General features: G+C 50.3%; 1 protein-coding gene across 6 annotated transcripts in view; it reads left to right on the top strand.

Moving 5' to 3' along the window:
* LOC140386725 (septin-4-like) overlaps positions 1-18,578 on the top strand; it is a 222,611-nt gene that overhangs the window by 179,200 nt on the left and 24,833 nt on the right. For 5 of the 6 annotated variants that reach the window (XM_072469341.1, XM_072469338.1, XM_072469339.1 and 2 more), the window contains one exon: positions 158-320. In XM_072469341.1, coding sequence (XP_072325442.1) covers positions 158-320 — 163 coding nt within the window. Of the gene's footprint in view, positions 1-157; positions 321-11,512; positions 11,885-18,578 lie in introns of those variants that run through there. The other variant, XM_072469337.1, reaches the window with a different exon arrangement.

The raw sequence follows: 18,578 nt of genomic DNA, 5'->3' as shown, positions 1-18,578 counted from the left end.
TGCAGAGTGCAAATTAGCAATACATTCACCAATGTAATGGAGGTAAGTGCATGACAAAGCAACTCAAGTATGCATAGCGCTTTGGAGCATCCACTGTTACCCAATAATATAAATCACCAGAATGATTTTATTTTTTCTAACCTCCATCTCTTTGCAGTGGAGAATCCAGCTCACTGTGACTTTGTGAGGTTACGAAACATGTTGATCCGGACACACATGCAGGATTTGAAGGATGTGACACGTGATGTGCACTATGAAAATTATCGAGCACAATGCATCCAGAGCATGACCAGGATGGTGGTGAAAGAACGCAATAGAAAGTAAGCGTGTTCACTTTTACCCAGCTGCGATGAGTTAATACAGTGTCATCAAAATACATGGCACATGTGTGTATGATAATATAGTGGTTATAATACTGGACTGGTAACTCTAGAGATGATGAATTCATAATCCCACCATGTAAGATGTGAAATTGATTCCAATAAATGGCTGGATTCTCCGGTGTCCCAGCCACGTGCTTCTCGGGGGCGCGCCGTTCGCTGGCGGAGGGTTCCCTGTTCTCGCCGCTTGTCAATGGGATTTCCCATTGAGGCCACCCCACACAGCCGGGAAACTCTCGGGCAGGGGTGCCCTGCCAGCGGGAACAGAGAATCCCAACGGTCGGAGAATTCCAGCCCGGATCATTTCTGGGCTAATATCAGAAACAGATACTTTAAAAGCCGCTGGGCTGCTGTAAAAACGCCAGGGAAGAGAATTTGCCACACCTGCCTGGTCTGGCCAACGTATAACTCCGGTGCCGCACATTTGTGAATCCCACTTAATAGACTGGGCCAATAAAGGCTAACTTTCCAATGCCCCAGCCACATTCTGAGAACCAATAAAATAAATGCTTTGTGTTTATTTTGCTGCCTTTGTGATGCCTAACATCTTGTTTTGACACCGCGTTGACACAACTAGATAATGGCCACCATCTTTTTGGAATGCTAACGAAAGAGTGATTGATCGGGTGGTCGCTAGTTTAGAAACGCAGTGTTCGCCCCTTGGGCCTGGATTGTAATCAGGCTAAGTGAGGGGGATATAAACCCTTTGTCTGTAAAGCTGATGTGTGAGATCCAGCAGATTGCCAAGCTCACTCAGACAGTGACAGGATAGCTGCCAGGGGAAACGGAAAAAGATCACAATTGTGCAGCAGAGAGCTTGGGATAAAGAATGTTGTTTTGAATGAGCAGAATGCATCGTACAATAATCTATCTGGCATGGCAATGCTAGACAGGGATCTGAGGCTGTCTTTCTGTGTGTTCGATTTTCGAAACATTTTATGTGTCATACTGTTACAGTAGGATCTACAGTGTGTCAGATTCAAAGGAAAGCAAACAATATTCTTGCCACATGCATCGGTCAACTTACTTAACCTAATCTCTAATTGTTCCTCTAGTATATCTGACTTCCTGAACTTTTCTTAAGCTAGTGCAATATTCTATTTAAGTCTGTATAATCATGGTTTTCCAGCTCTCTCTATCTCTGTCTGACTCTCTCTCTCTCCCTCTCTCTCTCTCTCTGGCGCTCTCATTCTCTCTCCCTCTCTGGCAATCTATCTCCATAGCGCATGAGATTAGCTGGATGTTTCTCCCTCGCTCAATCTCCCCTTACCCTCGAAGCGTCATTGGCAACGGTTCTATCACTGGGGTAAAGGGCTGCAGGGAGAGCGGGCTCGTGCCCTGGTGTAGCCCTAGTAATCTGAACTAACCTTGTTTGTCCAAATACTAGCCTTAGGCTAGGGGAGGCGGTGGCGTAGTGGTATTGTCACTGGACTAGGAATGTAGAGACCCAGTCCCAGGTTCAAATCCCACCACTGCAAATAGTGAAATTTGAATTCAATGAAAGTGATGATCATGAAACCATTATTAATTGTCGTAAAAAATATTTGGTTCACTAATGTCCTTCAGGGGAATCTGCCATCCTTACCTGGTCTGGCCTATATGTGACTACAATGTTATGGACTCTTAACTGTCCCTCAAGGGCAATTAGGGATGAGCAATAAATACTGACACAGCCTGCGATGCCCATGTCCCATGAACGAATAAAAAAAAGGCACCTTGAACAGCAGCCGAACATAATCCACAAACCCTTGCCCAAACCCGAACTGACCCATCACCTCAAACAGATATGCCTATTCAACCCAATTGAATGCCTCCTCCACATCCATTGCCACCGCTGGGTATCACAATAAGCAGCCTCAGTACATTCGCCGACACCCGTGCTCCTTCACGAACCTAATCTGGTCCTCCCCCATCGCCCCCGGCACACAATCCTCTATCCGCAACGCCAGCACCTTCACCAACAACTTTACATCCACATCTAACAGTGAAATCGTGCAGTCCGATCCACACTGCCCCGGGTCCTTGTCCTCTAAAATGAGTGAAATAGAGGCCTGCTTTAGCATAGGGGGAGTTCTCCCCTCACTATCGACTCATTATGCATCCCAATGAGCAGGTGCCCAAGCTCCAACCCAACACTCTTTATAAACCCCGGCTGGGAACACATCCAGCCCCGGAGTCTTCCCTATCCCGCATCGACCCCGTGCAATCCATCACCTCCCTCAGCCCAATCGGGGCCACCTGCACCTTCACCTCCTTAACCCTCGGGAACTCCAACCTGTCCACAAACCGCCTCATCCTTCACCCCCCACTGGAGGCTCCGTGTCATACAACCTCCAATAGCAGGTCTTAAAAACCACATTCACCCGCTCCAGCTCCGATTTGATCCAGTCCCCCTCATCCCTCACCCTTCCAATCTCTCTCGCCGCCGCCTGCTTCCTCAACTGATGTGCAAGCAGCCTACTCGCTTTCTACCCATACTCATAAACTGCCCCTCTGGCTCTACGTGATTCTCCCACCGCCTTTCCAGTAGACACCAGCCCAAACTCCCGGGCCCAAACTCCATCTGGAGCCCCTGCCTCTCCTTTAGTAAGACCACTCAGGCGCCACCGAATATCTCCAGTCCACCCTCAGAATGTCCTCCACCAACCTCAACCTCTCCGCCTGCTCCATCCTCTCCCTGTGCGCCTGAATCGATACAAATACCCCCTCACCACCACTTTCAGGTCCTCCCACAGCTTGGAGGCAGAAACCTCTCCCATCTTATTCAGCTCCACATAATTCATGGAGGCCAGCTGCCCTCACCCTCTCACAGATCCCCTTGTCTGCCAGGAACACCACATCTAAACTCCACTGTGGCCGCTGAGCCTCTCCCTGCATCACCCACAAATCCAATCAGTGCGGTGCTTTGTCAGGCACCGCAATTGCCGAATACTCCGAACCAACCACCCCTGCCAACAACATCTTGTCGAACACAAAGATATCAATCCGGGAGTACGTGCTGTGCATGTGGGAGAAGTACGAAAACCCCTTCGCCATTGGCCTCTCAAACCGCCACGGATCCGCACCCCTCCCACCCCCCATCGCCATAGCCATAACCTTCAGGGACCTAGGGCATGACCGGTCCAACCTAGGATCCGGAAGCATGTTAAAATCTCCCCCACAATCCAGGTCCAGGTCCGGAATCTTTCCCAGAACCCACCTCATAAAATACACATCATTCCAAATTGGACCAGCACTAGCGCCACAGGCATTCCTTTTAGCTTACCGCTAACCATCACAAACCTACCCCCAGGATCGGTTACAGTACTGCCGACCTCAAAGGGTCCTGGGCTGCTGCTGCTGCCTTCTTTTTTCCATTCCATCTATCTTTCTGCGAGGTATTCGGCGAACGGTTGCCACCGCCTGGTGAACCCTTGAGCCGACCCCTTTAGAACGAACTTAATCCGCTCTAGCTTTATAAACCCTGCCATGTCATTTATCCAGGTCTCCACCCCCGGGGGCTTGGCTTCTTTCCACATTAACAATATCCTGCGCCGGGCTACTAGGGACGCAAAGGCCAAAACATCGGCCTCTCTCGCCTCCTGCACTCCCGGCTCTTGTGCAACCCCAAATATAGCCAACCCCCAGCTTGGTTCGACCCGGACCCCCACTACTTTTGAAAGCACCTTTGTCACCCCCATCCAAAACCCCTGTAGTGCCGGGCATGACCAAAACATATGGGTATGATTCGCTGGGCTTCTCGAGCACCTCGCACACCTATCCTCCACCCCAAAAAATTTACTGAGCCGTGCTCCAGTCATATGCGCCCTGTGTAATACCTTAAACTGAATCAGGCTTAGCCTGGCACACGAGGACGACGAGTTTACCCTGCTTAGGGCATCTGCCCACAGCCCCTCCTCGATCTCCTCCCCCAGCTCTTCTTCCCATTTCCCTTTTAGTTCATCTACCATAGTCTCCCCTTCGTCCCTCATTTCCCTATATATATCTGACACCTTACCATCCCCCACCCATGTCTTTGAGATCACTCTGTCCTGCACCTCTTCTGTCGGGAGCTGCGGGAATTCCCTCACCTGTTGCCTCGCAAAAGCCCTCAGTTGCATATACCTGAATGCATTCCCTTGGGGCAACCCATATTTCTCGGTCAGCGCTCCCAGACTCGCGAACTTCCCATCCACAAACAGATCTTTCAGTTGCGTTATTCCTGCTCTTTGCCACATTCCATATCCCCCATCCATTCCCCCCGGGGCAAATCTATGGTTGTTTCTTATCGGGGACCCCCCCAAGGCTCCAGTCTTTCCCCTGTGCCTTCTCCACTGTCCCCAAATCTTCAGTGTAGCCACCACCACCGGGCTTGTGGTGTAGTTCCTCGGTGAGAACGGCAATGGGGCTGTCACCATAGCCTGTAGGCTAGTCCCCCTACAGGACGCCCTCTCTAATCTCTTCCACGCCGCTCCCTCCTCCTCTCCCATCCACTTACTCACCATTGAAATATTAGCGGCCCAATAATACTCACTTAGGCTCGGTAGTGCCAGCCCCCCCCTATCCCTGCTACGCTGTAAGAATCCCTTCCTCACTCTCGGGGTCTTCCCGGCCCACACAAAACCCATGATGCTCTTTTCAATCCTTTTAAAAAAAGCCTTCGTGATCACCACCGGGAGGCACTGAAACACAAAGAGGAATCTCGGGAGGACCACCATCTTAACCGCCTGCACCCTCCCTGCCAGTGACAGGGATACCATATCCCATCTCTTGAAATCCTCCTCCATTTGTTCCACCAACCGCGCTAAATCTAACCTATGCAATGTGCCCCAATTCTTGGCTATCTGGATCCCCAGGTAACGAAAGTCCCTTGTTACCTTCCTCAACGGTAGGTCCTCTATTTCTCTACTCTGCTCCCCTGGGTGCACCACAAACAACTCACTTTTCCCCATGTTCAATTTATACCCTGAAAAATCCCCAAACTCCCCAAGTATCCGCATTATTTCTGGCATCCCCTCCGCCGGGTCTGCCACGTATAGTAGCAAATCGTCCGCATACAAAGATACCCGGTGCTCTTCTCCTCCTCTAAGTACTCCCCTCCACTTCTTGGAACCCCTCAACGCTATCGCCAGGGGCTCAATCGCCAGTGCAAACAATAATGGGGACAGAGGGCATCCCTGCCTTGTCCCTCTATGGAGCCGAAAATATGCAGATCCCCGTCCATTCGTGACCACGCTCGCCATCGGGGCCCTATACAACAGCTGCACCCATCTAACATACCCCTCTCCAAAACCAAATCTCCTCAACACCTCCCACAAATAATCCCACTCCACTCTATCAAATGCTTTCTCGGCATCCATCGCCACTACTATCTCCATTTCCCCCTCTGGTGGGGCCATCATCATTATCCCTAACAGCCTCCGTATATTCGTGTTCAGCTGTCTCCCCTTCACAAACCCAGTTTGGTCCTCGTGGACCACCCCCGGGACACATTCCTCTATTCTCATTGCCATTACCTTGGCCAGGATCTTGGCATCTACATTTAGGAGGGAAATAGGTCTATAGGACCCGCATTGTAGCGGGTCCTTTTCCTTCTTTAAGAGAAGCGATATCGTTGCTTCAGACATAGTCGGGGGCAGTTGTCCCCTTTCCTTTGCCTCATTAAAGGTCCTCGTCAATACCGGGGCGAGCAAGTCCACATATTTTCTATAGAATTCGACTGGGAATCCATCCGGTCCCGGGGCCTTTCCTGCCTGCATGCTCCTAATTCCTTTCACCACTTCTTCTACCTCGATCTGTGCTCCCAGTCCCACCCTTTCCTGCTCTTCCACCTTGGGAAATTCCAGCCGATCCAAGAAGCCCATCATTCTCTCCCTCCCATCCGGGGGTTGAGCTTCATATAATTTTTTATAAAATGTCTTGAACACTCCATTCACTCTCTCTGCTCCCCGCTCCATCTCTCCTTCCTCATCCCTCACTCCCCCTATTTCCCTCGCTGCTCCCCTTTTCCTCAATTGGTGTGCCAGCAACCTGCTCGCCTTCTCCCCATATTCGTACTGTACCCCCTGTGCCTTCCTCCATTGTGCCTCTGCAGTGCCCGTAGTCAGCAAGTCAAATTCTACATGTAGCCTTTGCCTTTCCCTGTACAGTCCCTCCTCCGGTGCTTCCGCATATTGTCTGTCCACCCTCAAAAGTTCTTGCAGCAACCGCTCCCTTCCTTACTCTCCTGCTTCCCTTTATGTGCCCTTATTGATATCAGCTCCCCTCTAACCACCGCTTTCAACGCCTCCCAGACCACTCCCACCTGGACCTCCCCATTATCATTGAGTTCCAAGTACTTTTCAATGCACCCCCTCACCCTTAGACACCCCCCCTCATCTGCCATTAGTCCCATGTCCATTCTCCAGGGTGGGCGCCCTCCTGTTTCCTCCCCTATCTCCAAGTCTACCCAGTGTGGAGCGTGATCCGAAATGGCTATAGCTGTATACTCCGTTCCCCTCACCTTCGGGATCAACGCCCTTCCCAGCACAAAAAAGTCTATTCGCGAGTAGACTTTATGGACATAGGAGAAAAACGAGAACTCCTTACTCCTAGGTCTGCTAAATCTCCACGGGTCTACACCTCCCATCTGCTCCATAAAATCTTTAAGTACCTTGGCTGCTGCCGGCCTCCTTCCAGTCCTGGACTTCGACCTATCCAGCCCTGGTTCCAACACCGTATTAAAATCTCCCCCCATTATCAGCTTTCCCATCTCTAGGTCCGGAATGCGTCCTAGCATCCGCCTCATAAAATTGGCATCATCCCAGTTCGGGGCATATACGTTTACCAAAACCACCGTCTCCCCCTGTAGTTTGCCACTAACCATCACGTATCTGCCCCCGTTATCCGCCACTATAGTCTTTGCCTCGAACATTACCCGCTTCCCCACTAATATAGCCACCCCCCTGTTTTTCGCATCTAGCCCCGAATGGAACACCTGCCCCACCCATCCTTTGCGTAGCCTAACCTGGTCTATCAGTTTCAGGTGCGTTTCCTGTAACATAACCACATCTGCCTTAAGTTTCTTAAGGTGTGCGAGTACCCGTGCCCTCTTTATCGGCCCATTCAGCCCTCTCACGTTCCACGTGATCAGCCGGGTTGGGGGGCTTCCTACCCCCCCTTGTCGATTAGCCATCCCCTTTTTCCAGCTCCTCACCCAGTTCCCACGCAGCTGTATCTCCCCCAGGCGGTGCCCCCCCGCCCATCCCCTCCCATACCAGCTCCCCCCTCTCCCCAGCAGCAGCAACCCAGTAATTCCCCCCTCCCACCCCCCCCCGCTAGATCCCCCGCTAGCGTAATTACTCCCCCCATGTTGCTCCCAGAAGTCAGCAAACTCTGGCCGACCTCGGCTTCCCCCCGTGACCTCGGCTCGCACCGTGCGACGCCCCCTCCTTCCTGCTTCTCTATTCCCGCCATGATTATCATAGCGCGGGAACCAAGCCCGCGCTTCTCCCTTGGCCCCGCCCCCAATGGCCAACGCCCCATCTCCTCCACCTCCCCTCCTCCCCCCATCACCACCTGTGGAAGAGAGAAAAGTTACCACATCGCAGGATTAGTACATAAAACTCCTCTTTCCCCCCTTTTTAACCCCCCTCTTCGCCCCCCTCATTCGCCCCACCACTTTGTTCAAACGTTCTTTTTAATAACCCGCTCATTCCAGTTTTTCTTCCACAATAAAAGTCCACGCTTCATCCGCCGTCTCAAAGTAGTGGTGCCTCCCTCGATATGTGACCCACAGTCTTGCCGGTTGCAGCATTCCAAATTTTATCTTCTTTTTATGAAGCACCGCCTTGGCCCGATTAAAGCTCGCCCTCCTTCTCGCCACCTCCGCACTCCAGTCTTGATAAACGCGGATCACCGCGTTCTCCCATTTACTGCTCCGAGTTTTCTTTGCCCATCTAAGGACCATTTCTCTATCCTTAAAACGGAGGAATCTCACCACTATGGCTCTGGGAATTTCTCCTGCTCTCGGTCCTCGCGCCATCACTCGGTATGCTCCCTCCACCTCCAACGGACCCGCCGGGGCCTCCGCTCCCATTAACGAGTGCAGCATCGTGCTCACATATGCCCCGACGTCCGCTCCCTCCGCACCTTCAGGAAGACCAAGAATCCTCAGGTTGTTCCTCCTTGCGTTGTTCTCCAGTGCCTCCAACCTTTCCACACATCGTTTCTGATGTGCCTCATGCGTCTCCGTCTTCACCACCAGGCCCTGTATGTCGTCCTCATTCTCGGCTGCCTTTGCCTTCACGACCCGAAGCTCCCGCTCCTGGGTCTTTTGTTCCTCCTTTAGCCCTTCGATCGCCTGTAGTATCGGGGCCAACAGCTCTTTCTTCATTTCCTTTTTGAGCTCTTCCACACAGCATTTCACGAACTCTTGTTGTTCAGGGCCCCATGTTAAACTGCCACCTTCCGACGCCATCTTGGTTTTTGCTTGCCTTCCTTGCCGCTGTTCTAAAGGATCCACTGCAATCCGGCCACTTTCTCCTCCTTTTTTCATCCGTATCCAGGGGGGATTCCCTTCTGGTTTACCGCACAGTGTTTTTAGCCGTCAAAATTGCCGTTGGGGCTCCTATCAAGAGCCCAAAAGTCCGTTTCACCGGGAGCTGCCGAAACGTGCGACTCAGCTGGTCATCGCCGCACCCGGGAGTCGGCCACCCTCTTGTTGACTAGCACCGCCAACCCCCCCTTGGCTTCATATCCAGCCCTGAGTGGAACACCTGTCCACCCAGCCCTTCCTCAGCCTGGTCTGGTCCCCCAGCTTCAGCTGCGCCTCCTGAAGAAACATAATGGGCTGGGTTCAACGATTTGAAAACTACGTGCTGACGACTTAGGAACAGTGGCATTTTACGCCAGAAGAAGCGCTGCAAAAGCTGCACCGATCCTCCGTCTGGTGGGGGGCTAGCAGGCACGAGGCATAAAGCCCCCAGCTTTACCTGCGGATACGGCCGGAGAATTGCTGGGTCCGGAGCTCCACATGCGCATGGCGGCGGCCTGCAGTGCCCGCGGCGTGCAACATGGCGCCGGCCGCGCGCCGTTCCGGCCTGCCAAAAACTGTCCCCCCCTGTAAGCCCCCTCGCCATCCCCAGACCACCCTTCACTAGTGACCCCAGCTCCCGCCAAAGCCCCCCCTGCCCGCAGAACGACTCTCCCGCCAACTGTGGCGGCGCTGGACTCAGTCCGCAGCCGCCATGCCGGGTTCACGAAAACAAGCATGAGTGACCCATGCCGTTGGAACTCGACCCATCGGGGGTGGCGAATCGGAATGGCCTCAGGTGACGGCCCGAGGCCGTCCATATGACTTGCGTTTTAGAGGGGGTGGAGTATCGCAAAAGCGGCGCCGCCCCGATTTCGGCGCAAACGAGGATTCTCCGGCCGATCGGCCAACGCGATTTCGGTGTCGCCGACCGGAGAATCCCGCCCAATGTCTGCCTTCAAACTCATTAAATGTGTGAAATCCCGCAACCTTTTGACCGGGCCATTTAAACCCCATAAGTTGCACATAATCAACCAGGTCGGGAGACTCCCCACCCCCTGCTCCCTCGCTGGTCAGCCATAACCCCTCCATTAGCCAGTTCCCCCAGGTCCAAGCCTCGCTCACCCTCGGGCCCACCCCGAGATGTCCCCCTAACCAACTGCGCCACATCAACTCCACCCACTTCAGCATCCTCCCCTCCTCCCCACTCCCCAGCCGCTCCCCCCATAAACAAAGATAAAGAAAACCCAACCACCCCTCCCCCACTCCCTCTATAGGTCAACACCCCCCCCCCCATTTCACTCCCATTAACTAGCCAATCAGCTAGCATAGTAGCCCCCACTCGAGGCCTCTTTCTACCCCCCTTCCCCACAACCGCCCTTCACCTGCAAATCCCCAAAACCAGTAAAAACCAAAAAAAAAAATACACTCACCCACTCCGCACCCATATTCATTAAATAGAGCCATCCGCCTGTCGCATAAATCCACATTCCCCACTTTAGCATCTCCAAAGTCCTCACATACCTCCCAGTTCATGGTCTCTCATAAATTCACTCGCTTTCTCTGGCGTGTCGAAATACAACTCCCGATTCTGGTGCGTGACCCACAGATGAGCAGGATACAATATCCCAAAACTTCACCCCTTCCTTGTAGAGGACAGCCTTGATCCGATTATAACTGCCCACTGCTTGGCCAACTCCGCATCCAGGTCCTGATAGATCCTCAGCACATTTCCTTCCCAGATACACTTTTTCATTTGCTTCGCCCACCTCAGTATCATCTCCTTATCGAGAAAATGTTGCAGCTACACCACCATGGCCTTCAGTGGCTCCCCTGCCTTTGAGCTCCTCCTCAGCGCTGTGTGCACTCGACCCACGTCGGGAGGATGACCAAAGACCCCCTTCCCCACCAACCTCTCCAACATACTCGCCACATACTTTGCAGCCTTCGTTCCTGGCCTGTAATCCCGCGATTCCTTTAGACAGCCCCACGATCTGGAGATTCTGCCTCCTGGAACGGCTCTCATTGTCCTCCACCTTCTTCCTCAATCTCTTATGGCTGTCCGGCACAAGCACCATCTCTGCCTCCAGCGAGGCCAGCTGATCCTCATGCTCCCCCACCGACTAGGCCCTGCACCTCCATCCTCTTCTCCACTCTCTCAATAGCCGCCCTAAGCTGCTGCACCACCTTCACCTGGTCTCCTGAGGCTGCTGGAACTTCACATTCAATAAAGTCCACAAGCTGTTCTCTCCCTATGTGGCTCTCTCTCTCTATCTGGCTCTCTCTCGCCCTCTGGCATGCTCTCTATCTCTCTCTGGTGCTGACTCTCTCTGGCACTCCGTCCATCCGCTCTGGCACTCCGTCCATCCGACTGTCCATCGATCAGTTTGTCTATCTATCTATCTCTATCTCTATCTCTATTTATCGTACCATCTCTTGTCCACAGCCGAATAGAGATTAGGTTTCCTGCAATTGGGTTTGAGATATCTTTGATTGCGGAGGGAAGCAAAAACGTTTCTTATTTGTATTTAGACTGGTGAAATTACTTCTGTTTAGCCTAAGTGCTCTTACTTAAACTTGTAAGAATGCATTTTGCCAAAAGAAACCATTAAATGCATATATTTCTTTCAAATCCTTTCAGTGAAAAAATGGCCCAAGCATTCTGAAAGAGGCCAGTGGGAAGAATCCATGACACTTATCAACAGAGACGATGTTTAACAATGTGATCGAATCAAAGGATAACTAAAAGTGAGATACCCCCTCAAGATGACAAGAATGAAAAAGTAACGATAGAACTTTGTCACCTGAGAATATAAAATAAATGTAGTCAATCTCAATAGGAATTTGAGGGGATCTTTTCTCTGTAGGTGCTCCGATTGTTGAAGAGGTCCTGAACTGTTACCTCTCCACAAACCCTCAGGACTACAGCATCTGTTTATAAGAGACATTTTAAGGAACAGCACACTTTCTCTTAAGCAAGAAATAAACCTGTTGTCAGGAATGGCTGATACAAGTCTTGGTCCAGTGGTTATAAAGAGCCGAGTAGATGAAGATTGTCTGTCCACAAAGGCCATGAGTTATCTTAAATGAATTGATGAGGACAACACTGATCAATATTGAGTTGGATGCTGAACCTGCCAGATGAGCTGATTTGTGACCCATGCGGATGAACAGACAGCAATGGTGGTGACAACTTGTTTTTATTTCCCACAGAGAAACATCAGGGTTGTATACAACCTCCTGTACATTCCTACTTCCCCTTCCCCCCATTCATTTCACTTTGAGATTTTAGAAATAAATTGTTCACTGCAGACATCCACCTCAACCCCCCCTACCCCCGACCACTGTCTAAGGCTGAAACAAGTGTTGCGGACCACGGTGACCCCCACTACCCCACTCCTCCACCGCCAGTCCCCCAACCCAGCTAAGTCCAGCCTCATAGTTTCCATGTAAGATTGCTCCATTTAAGGTGGCACGGTGATGCACTGGTTAGCACTGCTGCCTCACGGCACCAAGCATCCCGACCCCGGGTCAGTGTCCGTGTGGAGTTTGCAGGGTAGGTGGATTGGCCACGCTACATTGCCCATCAATTGGAAACATTTTAAAAAAGGATTGCCCATCTTGAGAACATTACTCACCTCTGCCTCTAGCTCAGCTCAGCAGGTGTTGAAAGCATCTACCGTGCCTTAATCATCACTGGATTTAAATATTGTCACTGGGTCAAAATCCTGGAATTCCCTCCCTATAACAGCGTTGTGGGTGTACCTACAACTCAGGGACTGCAGGGGTTCAAGAAGGCAGCTCACCACCTCCTTCTCAAGCACAATTAGGGAGGGGCGATAATTATTGGCCTAGCCAGTGATGCCCACATCCTGTAAATGAATTTTTTAAAATCCTGATGCTCTCTCAACCTCCATAAACTTCACTTCATTCAAAACTCTGCAGCCTGCAGTGAGATCCCCTCCCACCTGGGCTGCCTGTTTGTTGCTGTGTTTGAATTCCCCTAATGCCTCATTGAAAAATCTTACCCTTGTGCTTAAATCCTGCCATGGCCTCTACTCCCTCCCTGTCGCTGTAACTTCTGGTTTTCTAACTTTGATCTTGATTGTCATGTACATTCCCCCACCGCTTCACCTATGTGTTTTCTCCTATGTTCATGGTCATGTCTCACCCCAAACTCTGGAAATACCTCCTTAAATACCACTGTCTCCACCTGATTGTTTCCTCTGAAAATTATATTTTTGTATAAGCCTTTGGTCACCCCTTTAGTCCATTCCTTCCCCTTTTACCTCTGGAAAATGCCTCAGGGTCTTTCTCCTGGTGAAAGGTTCTTCTACTCATACAAGTTGTCATTGCCACTGTTGCTGTCCCTGCTCCCTCACTAATAACCAATCAGTTCAACCAGCCTATTTAGCTCCAGCTCAATGTTGACCAGTGCTGGTTCGCATTAAGTGACTGAATTGCTGACCACATGTTGGCCCTGGTCCAAAAGGAAATGTCCCAAGGCATGTGGAACTCTATCTCAACTTTCTTAAGATAGCCAATGTCGTTCCTCTGCTCGTGAGTGTCATGTCTTGAAACGAGGCTGCTTCGCAGGGCCTCATCCTTGACATCAATCAGGTCCAGTTCTAACAAGCATCACAGCAGCTGAAACATTGCACAACGAAAGAAGCCACAAGTTTTCAATCAAGGCAACCTGTTACTTTGCGAAAGGGCAACGAGACTCTGAATTTTCCTGAGGAAGGGATTGAGGAGCAGTGCACACCAACAAGCACAATTATCAGATCATTTCATGATCTTCTGTTTGTGTGATCTTGCTATGCACAAGTTAACTGCCCCAGTCTCCTAATTAAAAAAAAATACATTTAGAGTACCCGATTCATTTTTTTTTCCAATTAAGGGGCAATTTAGCAATCCACCTACCCTGCACATCTTTGGGTTGCCGGGGCGAAACCCACGCAAACACGGGGAGAATGTGCAAACTCCACATGGACAGTGACCCAGAGCCGGGATCGAACCTGGGACCTCGGCGCCGTGAGGCAGCTGCGCTAACCACTGCACCACCGTGCTGTCCCCTATTCTCCTAATCAACACAGTTCACGGTCTTCAAATGTGATCCATTTGTTGAAGAAGTGTTCTAAGAATGGGAGTGACCCTAACCTGCTTTCCATTGGATTTTAAAGCAGACACATCATTTATTGAATACAAATGTTTGCTTATCAGTTAGGGTCCAGGGTTAACTGATTCCTTAATTGGTCCAGTCGACCTCTTTGCCAAATGTTAAGTGGAGACACTGCCTTCCCCAGATTGACGTGGACAATGTGTTGGCCCTGACCAAAGGGGAGCGGGGTGTTTTCCAAATGTTCCGGTAAGGTACCTCCCTCAGCCAATGCGTAAGAGATTAATCTGATCGTTTATTAAAACCTTGTTGTGAACAGGTTAGCTGCCTTGTCTGCCCCAGTGACAACAGTAAATTCATTACAAAATGAATGAATTGGCTCTAAAGAACTTTGGAATATCCTGAGGATATTCTGCATATATGTGCTGCAAATGCAAGTTCTTTCTTTCACAGACTCTCATTCAGTCAGGAGTCAGAGGTAAAGAATAATGACACAGTCGCAGCCTACAGTGTCTAATTACATTTTGATTCTCAGTGTTGTGACCACTGCAACTGCAAAGTGATCCAAAAGGTCAATAGAGGAAGATAGTAATAGTGCCCATATATAAAGTGCCTTCAGAGATTAGCTGATACATGGATGATATTTACAATCAAAATATGTTGACAATGTGACGAATTGCAGGTCAAGGCTACTGAGAACATAATGCAGACTGGGTGAACAGGCATATCACGGAGTTTGTGCAGACCTGAGCAGCAGCCTGAACCACAATCTCTGCCTAGTTACACGGGTGAATGTATTTACATTGGACAGACAAGACTAGGTTACAGACACGGATCACTTCCCTGATGGAATAAACAGGGGGCGGGATTCTCCGATATGGAGGCAGAGTGTTCGCGCCGTCGTGAACGCCGTCGAGGTTCACGACAGCGCGAAACGGCTCCTATCCCGACCGATTCTGGGCCCGATAATGGGCTAGGAGCGGCGCCACGTCATTTACACGTGCCAGGACTTGGCGGCGCCGCATACATGACACGGCCGGCGCCGCATAACTGCCGTCACCCCCCGCATGCGTGGTTGCCGTCCTCTCCGAGTCCGCCCCGCAAGAAGATGTCAGACGGATCTTGCGGGGCTGTGGAAGAAAGGAGGTCCTCCTTCAGAGAGGACGTCACGACGATCGATGGGCACCGATCGCGGGCCACACCCCATTTGAGGCCCTCCCAGTGCAGGATCCCCCTCCTCCACCCCCACAGGCCGCCCCCCCCCCCCCCCCCCCAGTGTTCCCGCCGGCAGCGACCAGGCGTGGTCGGCGCCGGGGGGAACCCGCTGTTTTGGGCTGGCCGCTCGGCCCATCCGGGCCTGAGAATAGCAGGGGTGCCGGAGAATCGCCATTTTGGGTGTCTCAGGCGATTCTCCGGCCTGCGCCGTGCGGAACTCGACGGGGCTGTTCTCGCCGCTTGGGGGAATCGCGGAAGGGCGTCGGACCGGCATCGCGGGAAAGCTTGGCGACCCAGGCGATTCTCCCAACCGGCGCGGGAGAGGAGAATCGCACCCAGGGTTCTGACCCATGCAATGAGTCAATATCGCAACATGGAATACCGGCAAAATCTGTTCCGTTAACAATACATAGTTCAATTGATCATAATTCCATCAGTTGCGCAGGATAGTGGAGCGCAGACACAACTACACACTACTGTCCTCACTTTTATGAATTTATGGAGAAATCACTGCAGTCAGAGATGTGACCAAAAAAAGCAAAACACAGCAGTTGAAGTTTGTGGGCAACTGTCTTCTGCTTCATGAGGTCATGATATTCGAATGTTTGGGCAACACGGTGGTGCAGTGGTTAGCACTGCTGCCTCATGGCGCCGAGGTCCCAGGTTCGAACCCGGCTCTGGGTCACTGTCCGTGTGGAGTTTGCACATTCTCCCCGTGTTTGCGTGGGTTTCGCCCCCACAACCCAAAAAGATGTGCAGGGTAGGTGGATTGGCCACGCTAAATTGCCCCTTAATTGGAAAAAATGAATTGGGTACTCTAAATGTGTTTTTTTTTAAAGAAAAAAAATGATATTCGAATGTTGTCCTATCTACTTACTCAGGAATCACAAAATGATACCAAGCCTTGGGAAGGGTGGGGAAACGTATCCGCACAGGCTCTGGGGGATCAATGGTAAATCAGGTGCAGACGGACAGAAGGAGGGTTATGACTACAAGAAATGCAATTTACTCCTCACTCCAAATCGAATCTGAACAAAGAATCCCAGATATCGTATCACACAATGAGAAATAGCACCTGAGTAGACAATAAGGACATTCGACAAGGCATCTGTCTGCTTGCCACTAAACAGGAAATGAGATGAATAGTTGAAATAAGTGTGGAAAATACCGAGACAACAGGACTGAAAAGTGAAGCCAGAGGATTTGGATTGAAATATGGAAAGTAGACGTGGCTCAATAGTGACAATCTCACAGCCACTCCTCTCAATAGTGTACCGCCTTAGAGAGTCTCCATTTCCATGCTGTCCTTAAAATGAAGCTGTCTGAAGGGAAAGGTAAACGTGGGTGGCACAGTGGTTAGCACTACTGCCTCACAGCGACGGGCTCGGGTTCGATTCCGGCCTTGGGTGTCTGTGCGGAGTCTGCGCATTCTCCCCGTGTCTGCGTGGGTTTCCTCCGGGTGCTCCGGTTTCCTCGAACAGTCCAAAGATATGCAGGTTAGGTGGATTGACCATGTCAAATTGGCACTTAGTGTCCAAAGGTTAGGTGGGGTTACGGGGATAGGACGGGGGAGTGGGCCAGGGTAGGGGGTGCTCTTTCAGAGGGTTGGTGCAGAATCGATGGGCCGAAAAGCTTCCTTCTGCACTGTAGGGATTCTTTGATGACTGTAAGGTCAAATGATCATGCTGTGGGCTTGAATGTTTCAGTTAATTATTTGCTTCAACATAACAGAACACATTAAGAACATGAATGTCAGTGCACAATACTAAAACAGCACAACGTCAAATGGGCTTTGAAATACATTTTTAATCCTGGATTCTCTGAGAGGGGAACGAAAGAATGCAGCACCATCTAGTGGCATCAGTTATTATCACATAAGAGCCTCCTGTTGCAGGAGGATCATTGGCTCTTGGCCCACTGACCCAATTTGAAGTGGTCGGACATGCTGAATCAGTCCGCTAGACTACCCAGAAGCTGTCAAAAGGATCTTTTGGCAGAATGGGAGAGGGTGGGGATTGGCGACAGCTCTTTGCAAAAAGGAAGAAATATTTTAACCAATTTTTATATTTAAAAAAAAAAAATCTTTTATTTGTAGAATTAATCATTGATCAATGGTGCTGGCTTTCCAAATTTTAAAAGCTAAATATTACGCATTCCCCTGCTGTCATAGCAACACTGGATGTCAGCATTTCTTTAGTACAAATGGTTATTTGTGTAGTGTTACAGTGCACGTGCCTATGTGACCAGTCCTATTGTTTATCATTTATTGCTTTTGGATGAAGATTCTGGAAGTGACAGGGAAAATGGGGAGCCATGGAGGAGTGATCCATAAAGATGTTTCCATCTATGCCCACTCCAGTTACACCAGGGGACGGCCGTCAGCTCTTGAAAACTTATACCCTGATATCTGTAACTCTATTTAGTCTCACAACAGAAAGAAGCAAAGAAAGACCTGCATTTATATGGTGCTTTTCATGACCTCCGGAATTTCCAAAATGTTTTACAGCCAATTATATACTTTTAAATCATTCCAACTGTTTTGTGAGAGGATTAAACAGTCGGAGTGTATTTGACACAGACTTGACATGGGCGACACGGCACCTCACAGCACCAGGGACCCGGGCCTAATTTCCTGTTTGGGTGTGTGGAGTTTGCACATTCTCCCCATGTCTGTGTGGGTTTCCTCCGGGTTCTCCAGTTTCCTCCCAGTCCGAAGATGTGCAGTTTAGGTGGGGTTACAGGAACAGGGTGGAGGCGTGGGCCTAGGAGTAGAATTCCCTTTCAGAGGTTTGGTATGGACTCAATGGGTCGAATGGCCTTCTTCTGCACTGCAGGGATTCTATGGTTCTATGAATGAAGAGTATCAGAAGCACCTGGGAAACATCTGTAGTACCACATTGGCAATCAAACTTCAATGGCCTAATGACACCAATTAGTGGCTTATCCCAAATCTATTGAACAAGGTTGGAAATGCCTGGCCAATGGAAAGTATGGGCAAATTATTGACAAACTGTAACTTCTTTTGGTGCTTGATAAAGATGATTCTTCCTTGAACGGTGCTTAATAGGTAGTTCAGAGGGAGATTCTTCTGTTGCTTAAAACTAAAAGGTTATTCGGGATCTACTTTTGTGTAAACGACAGGAAGGTGCATCCAATGGTCTGTTTATTACTGAATTAATTCATTGAGTTTGTGCAATATCCTCCAGTTAAACTGGGGAATGGTTTTGACAACAACAAAACACTGGACTGATTGGCCCATGCCCAAAGTGAAGGCCGTCTAACACACACAAAGTAAAAAGTCATACTTGTACCCAATGCAATCCAGAATATCCACTTCAGTCAGATTGCAGTGCACTGTCACAGCAGGAAGGGT

Source organism: Scyliorhinus torazame, chromosome 12 (assembly GCF_047496885.1).
Source record: "Scyliorhinus torazame isolate Kashiwa2021f chromosome 12, sScyTor2.1, whole genome shotgun sequence".
NCBI classification, from domain to species: Eukaryota; Metazoa; Chordata; class Chondrichthyes; order Carcharhiniformes; family Scyliorhinidae; genus Scyliorhinus; species Scyliorhinus torazame.
Note: the sequence above shows the minus strand (reverse complement) of the source record. Positions and strands in the feature narration are given on the sequence as shown.